Below are 10,233 nucleotides of genomic sequence, written 5' to 3' on the forward strand. Positions count from 1 at the left end.
CGTAATAACATAGGAGAGGAAAGTGCTGAAAATTAGGTAGTACCTTCCATTTTCAATCATTTTCAGCCTTTTATCATGTTTAGATGAAATGACCAAATTTGTCCGCATGTCCACAGTTGAGATGTTGTCTAGATGAGAATTCCGCCCCCCCCCCCCCCCCTACATATAAATTAATTGCCCCACTTTTCTACTCATATACCTTCATGTAAAAATGCAAAATAATCTCATCAATCAATCTAGATATATCCACTTGATTCGAACCTACTATATAATTCACATATTTAATTAAAAATTTTGAATTTAAAAGAGTCAATTATATTTTCCACAAATAAATAACACATGGGTGGGAATAGTTATGCTGTGCATCTGTATGCACCATGCATGGTGCATACAGATGCAAAAATGACGTCGTTTTATTAAAAACGCGCGTCTCCCCTTTAAAAAAAAAATTCAAGTTCGATTCCTAGTAACAACATTTTTTTGTTCATTCATTATGGAATTTTAGTTCATGGATTATGGAATTATAGTTCATCGATTATGGAATTATAGTTCATCGATTATGGAATTATAGTTCATCGATTCTGAAATTTTAGTTCATAGATTCTGGAATTTTAGTTCATTCATTCTGAAAATTTTAGTTCATAGATTAGATTATGGAATTATAGTTCATCAATTATGGAATTATAGTTCATCGATTATGGAATTAGAGTTTCGAACCTAATTTTTTTTTTTAAGGGGAGGCGCGCGTTTTATAAAAACGACGTCGTTTTTGCATCCGTATGCACCAGTCGTTTTTGCATCCGTATGCACCATGCTTGGTGCATACGGATGCACAGCATAATTTGCCCATGGGTGGGGATTGAACCCCCAACCTCATGCTTAAGGGACAGAGTGCTGAACCATCACATCAACCATGTTGATCTATCTAAAATTATTTATAAAAAAATTGAGTTAATACCCAAAATTGTCCTCGACTATAGTGGTTTTTCTCAATTTCGTCCTAAACGACTTTGGTGACCTAATATCGTCCCAGACTTTTGTGTTTCGCGCAATTTAGTCCCAGACTTTTGTGCTTTTGCTCAATTTAGTCCATTTGTTATTCTGTCATTTTGGTGTTAAATAAATAGACAATTAAGTAATTTTAATATTGGCATCTCTTTACTCATAGACATGTGAACTGTGAAATCCCTTTTTTTTTTTTTTTTACGAATTACTCCCAGAATTACTCCTAAAATTGCGAATATAAAATTTGATTTGCAGGTCCGGGAGTAATTCTGGGTATAATTCGTACAAGAAAGAGGAATTTCGCACTTCACAAGTTGAAAATAAAGAAATATCAATATTGACATTACTGAATTGTCCCTTTATTTAACACCAATTTGATGGAATAACAAATGGAGGACGAAATTGAGCGAAACACAAAAGTCTGGGACGATATTAGGTCACCAAAATCGTTTAGGACAAAATTGAGAAAAACCACTATAGTCAAGGACGATTTTGGGTATTAACTCTAAAAAAATTTAACGTAAAAAATAGAGGCTCCCATGAAATCTTAGTACTCCATAATATTTTTCACAAAAATTCAGACAGACAAAGGCACTGGAGCACAGTTAGGTAGGTAATCCACCCATTTCTTTTTAAAATCACCCATTCCTTAAATCTTCAAATTTGCATCCAAAATAGATCAAAATTGGACGCAGAAGCAACCGGTCCGTAGCCTCAAGTTTCAGTAATTAAAAAACAAAAAAAAAAAAAACCCCATGCTTAGTATGGGGGCTAGCCGGCTAGTAAATGTAATAAGAGAGCCAAAACAAAAGGCTAAACAAGAACATTAGCACCAATTAGGCAATGGCCTACGCTCTATTTCATTTCATTAGTGGGACTTGTTATTAGTACTACCTTTTGGTCGTCCTCTCCGACCAGCTTTTGGCTTTTCATTTCCTTCACTGGCAGTGGCGGCTTGCAAATTATCACCATTTCCATGCCCATTTTCTTCTTCAACTTGCAGCTTGTTGCCATTACAAGGCGGCTTTCCGCTTCCTTCACTGGTGGCTTGCAACTTATCACCATTCCCATGCCCGTTTTCTTCTGCAACTTGCAAGTTGTTGCCATTACAAGGAAGCTTTCCGCTTCCTTCACTGGTGGCTTGCAACTTATCACCATTCCCATGCCCGTTTTCTTCTGCAACTTGCAGGTTGTTGCCATTACAAGGCTCCTCATTGGGATTTACCTTATCTGTAACATCATTATCAACATTGTTTGAGCTTTCCCCAGCCTCGGTGGTTTTTCTCCTCTTGTTTGTTTTCTCTGCCTTCTCCTCAGTTGTTGCATTCTTGCTGTTCTCTTCTGAAGCATTTGCATGCATGTCTTCAGCGCCAGCAGTTGGCATTTCTATGCCTGAACTCTCAGGCGAAGTTTTGGTGGGGCTCTTCTCAGTCGCATTAGCTTCCTCATCAGAAGAACACTCTGTGTCACTGTCATCCTCATTAGCAGTACTTTGAAGTTTCTCAATGGCATCCATTAATTCTCTATTCACCTGCACACAAGAAAGTAACATGAGCACTCTAGTAGACTTACGGACGACATAGAGAAACTATTCCTGTAACATAGCGTCTTAAAACCTGAGGATTCTGTAGAAACTCAGATATGTCCACTGTGCATACAGGACATTTCATGATATTCTTCTGGGAGCGAAGTTTCCTTCCATTCTGGCATCCCCTCTCTTTTGTGAATGTTTGGCCTTCAAATGCCTTCTCTAGGCAAGCCTTGCAGAAGTTATGAGCGCAAGGTGTTGTGAGGGGTACATTCAAGACATTGCCACAAAGAAGGCAGCTGAATCCTGCACCACACAGATTTTAAGATCGGAAGATGCTTTAAGGCATTAATTCACACTCAGCAAAAGTACACATTTATTCTTAAATAGTTAAAAGGTAAACCACAGATGAGGAAAATACCAAAGTGAGCATGTTTTGGGACAATATAACCACAATAAACGGTGATAGAATGCTCTGACCTTTCAAAAGTCTCTCTTTGAGAGATATATGCTGAGCTCTCTTTATTGCCTTCCTTGCCCTTTTTCTGTCCTCAGGATTTCCTTCAACTACTTGTTTCTGTTTGCTAGGAGGTGGTGGCTTCTTCCATCTCCAGCGTTCTTCCGCCTCCTGTCCAAACACATACCATCCAGGTAAGGAAACAATCTCTGTATTAGCTCTATAAAACTAAAAACAATTACTGTAAAGCTCCAAAGGGAAGACACTAAAAAAATATAACCATATTCGTAAACAGTAGAATATATAATGTACTTGGGAATTCCATTGTTGCTTAGCAACAGTCTCATCACTCTCATGTCAAATTAAACTTACTCCATACCAGCTACAATCCAATAATATTGTCGATAGCATTAAAAGAAAGAAAAAATTACATCTTACATCATAGTCCCATGATGGACTTTCTGTCCTCTCAAAAACATCAAGTGCCTTTTTAAGCTCAGGAATGTCTGGTAGAGGCCTTGGGCGGTCTCCATGTTCATCACTGTATTACAGGATTGGAGAAATCACAAAAGAACTAGTTGTAGAGGAATAAGAAGAAGCAACTTATATAACATTATAACTGACCTTGTCCATGGTGCCGGTTCATTATCACATCTGACAAACAAGTACCGGCACATCTTAAACCCCTGGCAAATGAAAGCAATGTGTCAAGGACACTTCTTGAAACTACAAGCATCTAAAATTCAAGGCAACAGTTACCTGCTTTCCAATTTTTCTCCAGCACTTCTCAATCCTGTAGACCCCATCATAGCGCAAATGTTTCTCTGGGGCATAGGAAGATCGCTTCTCTTTCTCAGATCTGTTAAACAAAATATTAAATGGTTGGGAGAGAATGTTAAAACAAAGACAATTTTTTTTTTCAAAATTACACATTTTACACTGCATATAAGCTCAAAGATAGAGGGAAAAACACCTCACAACTCGGACTGGATAGCCTTTCTCACAGCTCACTAGCAAAGCTTGATTAAGGTTATCAAATGTCTGATCAAATGATTGATTCTTGTTGGTTCGCTTATTGCCACTTAGATCTCTCCCTCCACTGCATTATTTGTAAGGAAAGCAGATCAACAATCAACAAAAAGGTACAGATTTCAAGTCGTTTCAGTTAGAGGATATGGAAGAAGCAAGTATTCTTACATGAAATGCAAGAATACGAAACATAGATCACCATTTTCCTAGATACACTAACCAATTCAATTTCAGACAAGATATAATACGTGTAACAAATGAATGAATGATATTAAAATAGAATGAAAACAACCAATAAATGATCCCGCATGTAAAATCAAAGAGGGTAAAAAACAGTTTGAATGTTTGTTCCCTTACTTTCTACAACAATTTGCAATATTATACCAATTAAATAAAATAATGTTGACATCTTAAGCTGAATGGTAATTACTGAAGGGCAAGTCCTATGCCTTAAATCTAAGAAAACATACAAGTGAAGTGTAGTAGTCACATAAAACTGACCTTCCCGTGTACAAGAACCATTCTCCATGGTCTTCATCGTCCTCATAGCCTCCAGATAGCACAACTGATTGAGCACCATACTTTGATTGCCCAGCAATTCCAGCAACAGGGGGACGATGAATACCCCACTGGCAGCATTCCACACGGAACTTCCAAGTCTCTCCAACTAAGACACCTTGATTTCTTTCTGGGTCATTCTCTGCTGGAATAGGCCCAAAATGATCCTTAGGAACAGTAACAAGTGTCCTCCCACTGCTAGCATTTGCCATCCCATTTTTCTTTGCTCTATCTGTGGTAAATGGATTATCTGGGCGATCTTGATTACATATATAATGGTAGACTGACTGAGGCACTCCAGTGGCAATAGTTCGTGATACCTTGGCCATCCTAATGGCAGCTACAAGGGTTGAGTTGATGCGTGGCTGATTCACCATCTCCGGAGGAAATTTGCGGCGGCATTTTGCACAAGTTCTCTTGCCTTGGCCAATCCATTTCTGGAAGCACTTCAGACAGAAATTGTGCCCACAAGGTGTCTGAAACATTCTAACAGAAACATCACCATCGAGATCAATAGCAACTTGAAGCAATGAACTTTTAAATGTTCCCAATAAATCAAAGAAAGAGCAATGATTTCTTAGTAATTCCATATTGTCCGTAAAAAGAACTGATTCTGGGAGTCCACAAAAAGACTACCTACCTTCTGTTGTTGACCAACTCCATGAAAACTTATTTTACTGGCAGATAAACCAAACAAAATGGCATGGCAAATACAGCAGTATAAGGCTATTCGCTATCATCTGTTTGGATCACTCCCCAGGCCCATTACAGATAAGAATGGGTTTATAGTTGGTGCAATTTGTATGGTATAACTTTGAATGCAGGAAAGGGGCTGCCATTGGTGCTGAAAATCACTGGTAACACATGGACGCATGGTTAGGGTATGGATGCTTTCAAGAAGTCATCCATGAAGACTAATCCAAAACACCAGACATAGGACTACAAGGATATTTGTTGACATCTGTTACGATCACTCAAACCCATTACATATATTAGAACGATCCAGACAGAAATCAAAGGTTTTTACTTGGTACATCTTGCAATGTAAAACTTTGAATGCCGTCAAGGAGATTGACCATTGATGCCGAAAATGAGTGATTAAACATGGATGCATGGATGCTTTCAGGAATTTATGCGGATCATGAAGACTATCCAGAAAGATACCCTCACAAGAAAAAAATACATAATTATAACTAACGAAATAAACTCCAAGCATTTTCCAGTCAAGTCAAATCACTGTATCATGCATATACTTTTCTCAAACAGGTTCAAGGTCGTACACACATTTATGTTGGATCTTGGAATGCAAATGAAACATAATGCTCTATAATCACTGATGTTATCAACAGATGATTTTATCAACAGATTAGCAAATAACAGTATAATATGTCTACATGCGATAAGAGAAGAAACCCGAGGGGAAGAACATCCATACCGTAACCGGCCTATCCGGAAGCTGCATACAGAACGAGCATTTGATACTCTCTCCAAGCACGGATAACACATCGAATCCCCCTTCCTCTTCCTTCCCCTTCTCCTGATCAGCTTTCCCGCTAAGCAGCTCTTGTCTTCTCCTCGCCTTCTCCTTCTCCGTCAACGACTCATCGGCCTCGATTGACCGAATCTTCGCCACGAGGTCACCACTCTCGGCAGAAACCGGGGCCGGAGCTCCGGTGATCCCGGTCCCGGCGCAGTCGGGGCACTCGAAGCCATCACAGGAGGCCAGACTCTCCGGCACCACAGCGAGGCAAGCCACGTGCCAGGGAGTGACGCAGGTGGCGCACGTGAGCGTCTCCTCCTCCGCCGGCTTCCCCTTGCAAAGCATGCAGACGCCGTCGCCGTCGACCGGCAGCTGGCTAACGTGCGCCATCGCAGCAGTTCTAGAAAGTTCCGATAGTGCGCCCAACAAACAGTACAAACCGAAAAGCAACAATAAATAATGGAGCCGAAGAGAAATGAAGGCGGAGCTGTGGATTGGCCGGTGATAATCCTAGTGAGAGAAACCCAAGGCGAATGTAGAGAGAGGAAGAGGCGGGTTTTGAAAGGAGTTGGAGGGTTTGAAATGGAGGGCCAATCCCCTGAGACGGAGCGCACGGGAGCCTCTGCGCGCATTTTCAAAATGTACGGACGAGATTTGGTTTGACCGTTTTGGTTGGAGGGTACAGATTTGCGGCTATACGCAGAGTTTAATGCAGTTGACTGTTGGGGATAAGCGCTACAAATATATATATTTGGGCAGGGTTGATGTGACCAATGGAGATTTCAAACAAATAGCCGTTTTACTGACAGAAATATCCCTAATTTTTTTGTTTTATTACTGTTCTTTAGGCGTGGCATTGTTGAGAAAAGCTCTGATACTGTGGGGTTATATTCGACATTTCGGCCCAAGTCGATGGATACAAACAAGGATATTGCGGCATATACTGTAATAAATTAGCTTACGGTATATTATAATAATTTATTATTATTGTGTGAACCATACTATCAAATAGTGTATATTTAATATATAAATAATGTATTTTTAATATATTAAAAATTATATTATATTTAATAAAAATATATTATTTGAGTACGAAAATATATTATTTTGTATAATATACATTCATTATACAAATAATGTACTTTTAGTAAATTAAAAATGTATTTTTTTATTATGGTTCGCACAACTGTTTGAACCAGTGAATCATGGTCCAAAAAATAATTTGCCATATAATAATTGACATAATTGCACTTGGTCCGCATAAAGTTTAAGTCCGTATACCTTTTTGTTTAAAAAATTTTTATGCTGTTGTACTAAATGATGTCTCAAATGTAGTTTATATATGATAAGTTTATTTTCTTTGTCACATTTTATTTGTTTTGTTTGTTTTTTATTAATAAATTTAATTCTTTTTTATTTACTTTTTATAAACACTTGTAATTATTTTTAAATTTAAATTGTTGTGTTTAACTATACTTTTAATATAATTTTTAAATATATTTTATATTTTATTTTATTATATACTAATACTAGATTTAATATTATGAAAAATTAAATTAAAAATAATTTTAGTTAAATCTTATTAACCGAATCAAACACATAAAATTAGATGAAGAGGTACTTTTCATTATACTAATAATAAAGTCCTTCATAAGGGTAATACGACACTATTACATATGATGCCGTGAAAATGCTCTTAAAATTTTTATACCATGATTTATTAACGTTCGTCCTCTATTTTATAGTACACATCCATTTTCATTTTAGTCTTAATATTTTTACTATTAGTTCTTGAGATCATTTTCAATTTATGATTTTATTGGTGAACTTAATAGTAGATGTTGTTCCTATAGTTACATAAGTTAGATAATGTATAAATAGCCTGCACGAGTTTAATTCACTAGTTTAGTGTATAGTATTTGGAAGAAAATATCAAAGTTTGAAAGTTGGTAGCGGTAGTGTGAGAATATGCTCAAAGTGGACAGATTTTTATTGAATTATCGAGAATTGTGGGGTCTTTGGAATTGGGTATTCAACTTGTTGGAAAGATAATGGAGGAAATTTCAATTTTGGTCATATAAGAGTCTTGTTAATTTCAGTCCTTGACTTTTAAAAGTGTCAATTTAGTACCTTAACTGTGTAATTTTTGTCAATTTTGGTCACTCCGGCCAAATTTCGCCGGAAAATTTTAATTGTTAAAATAATGAGGGTATTTTGGTCATTTCACGTCTCTTTTCTTCTTCCCAGGCGAGTCCATCCCTTCCGTTCCCGTTTCCAGTGAATGCAATGAACTAAGATTATGGGGAAAGGAGGCTTGATGATATTAAAGATAGGGTTTAGGGGGAGAAAGAATGCCGAAAACGGGAGAGAAAGAGATGGACTCGCCGGAGAAAGAGGAAAAGAGGCGTGAAACGACCAAAATATCATCATTATTTTAACTATTAAAATTTTCCGGCGGAATTTGGCCGGCAATTTGGCCTGAGTGACTAAAATTGATAAAAATTGCATGGTTAAGGTACTAAATTGACACTTTTGAAAGTCAAGGACTGAAATTGACAAGACCCATATAGTCATATGACCAAAATTGAAATTTTCTCGAAGATAATGTATGCATATGTATAATGTAATTTGGAACAAATACCAATTTTGGTCCACGAGTATTATGAAAATAACAGTTTTGGTCCACATGTTTAATTCATACCAATTTTCATCCATGCCTATTGTTTTAGTATTAATTTTCATCCGTGACAATTATTTTAGTACCAAAATTCATTACGATAGTCACCTCTCTGTTTAAACCATGTTGAAATCTAAAAATTTTAAGTGTATTTTTGTCCTTTTCAACTTAATTAAGATTCCAAGTTGAGCATGAATAAAAGGATTTAAGCCCTAAAATTGATCTCAATTCACAATTATCATCCTCATCATATCTTAATTTGAGGAGGAGAACTGCAAATTGAGGTTGATCTTAGGGTTTAAATCCCTTTATTCAAGATTAAATTAGGATCTTAATTTGAAAGAACGAAAATACTCTTAATAATTTCATATTTCGGCATGTGTTAAACGAAAAGGGGACGAGTGTGATGAATTTGGCATTAAAATAATAGTTATTGATAAAAGTTTGTACTAAAACAATAGTCGTGACTGAAATTTGGTAAGAATGGTATTTGCTCATATAATTTGTGTATAAATAACCAATAGTTATGCTGTACAACCGAATGCACCATGCGCATGGTGCATACGATGCAAAACGACGTCGTTTTGACTAAAAACGCGCGTCCCACTTAAAAAAAAAAAAATTCAGGTTCGATTCTCGGCAATAGCATTATTATGGATATATAGTTATGAATTTCTGGATATATAGTTATGAATTTATGGATATTTAGTTCATTCATTGTGGATATTTAGTTCATTCATTGTAGATATTTACTTCATTCATTCACTGTGGATATATAGTTATGAATTTATGGATATTTAGTTCATTCATTGTGGATATTTAGTTCATTCATTCAATGTGGATATATAGTTATGAATTTGTGGATATATAGGTATGAATTTATGGATATATAGTTATGAATTTATGGATATATAAAATTGCTATTGTCGAGAATCGAACCTGATTTCTTTTTTAAGTGGGACGCGCGTTTTTTTTAATCAAAACGACGTTATTTTACATCGTATGCACCATGCGCATAGTGGATTCAGTTGTACAGCATAATTTGCTATAAATAACTCTTAGAAATGATTTGAATTGGGCCCTAGCTAGTTTGTGTTAATATCACATGTAGGGGATTAGGGGCAACATGGGCTCCTCAACCTCTTTTTAAAAATGAGTAATATATATGGTTGGTGATATAACACACTTTCTCTCTCTAATTTGAGTACTTTGAATTTTTTATTGACTTATTTTATTCAATGTTCAAAGTTTTTGTTTACCGCATTTGAAAGAGTAGGTAGATGAACTTACAGCTCGTTTGGTTCGTTGGAAAATATTTGAAGGGAAATGGAATTGAAATTCCATAGAAAATAAATTCCAAGAAAATAGATTCCATTGTTTGGTTGGTGGAAAAGAAATTACTGGGAATATGAATTCCATTGTTTGGTTGAGTTTGGAATGGTAAGGAATAATGTGTATAATGACAAATATGACCCTACACAACAATAATACTTAATAAT

The 10,233-nt window shown here is 36.4% G+C and overlaps 1 protein-coding gene across 5 annotated transcripts; it reads right to left on the reverse strand.

Annotated features, from left to right (window-relative positions):
* Positions 1-1,639: 1,639 nt before the first annotated feature.
* LOC109163203 (E3 ubiquitin-protein ligase ORTHRUS 2-like) lies at positions 1,640-6,605 on the reverse strand. 5 transcript variants are annotated; one of them, XM_019311962.1, is made up of 10 exons: positions 6,013-6,605; positions 4,521-5,053; positions 3,964-4,089; positions 3,750-3,849; positions 3,615-3,676; positions 3,429-3,531; positions 3,014-3,161; positions 2,622-2,839; positions 2,161-2,536; positions 1,640-2,067 (listed from the first exon to the last, which is right to left on the reverse strand). In XM_019311962.1, exons 1-10 carry the CDS (start codon positions 6,445-6,447, stop codon positions 1,874-1,876), a joined length of 2,295 nt encoding a protein of 764 aa, XP_019167507.1. In that variant the 5' UTR covers positions 6,448-6,605; the 3' UTR covers positions 1,640-1,873. The 5 variants fall into 5 exon arrangements, with proteins under 5 accessions (XP_019167507.1, XP_019167506.1, XP_019167505.1 ...); XM_019311961.1 differs by having other exon boundaries at positions 1,640-2,311; positions 2,348-2,536; positions 6,013-6,604; XM_019311960.1 differs by having other exon boundaries at positions 1,640-2,536; positions 6,013-6,603.
* Between the last annotated feature and the right edge of the window lie 3,628 nt (positions 6,606-10,233).

Source organism: Ipomoea nil, unplaced genomic scaffold (assembly GCF_001879475.1).
Source record: "Ipomoea nil cultivar Tokyo-kokei standard unplaced genomic scaffold, Asagao_1.1 scaffold2975, whole genome shotgun sequence".
Classification (NCBI taxonomy): Eukaryota; Viridiplantae; Streptophyta; class Magnoliopsida; order Solanales; family Convolvulaceae; genus Ipomoea; species Ipomoea nil.

Excerpts from the sequence above, each read along its gene's own strand:
- LOC109163203 (XM_019311960.1), bottom strand. The coding sequence starts at position 6,447 with ATGGCGCACGTTAGCCAGCTGCCGGTCGACGGCGACGGCGTCTGCATG. Across the intron at positions 3,677-3,749 it reads GGAGAAAAATTGGAAAGCAG|GGGTTTAAGATGTGCCGGTA; the intron begins GTAACTGTTGCC and ends TTCATTTGCCAG. Across the intron at positions 2,537-2,621 it reads AGTTTCTACAGAATCCTCAG|GTGAATAGAGAATTAATGGA; the intron begins GTTTTAAGACGC and ends TCTTGTGTGCAG.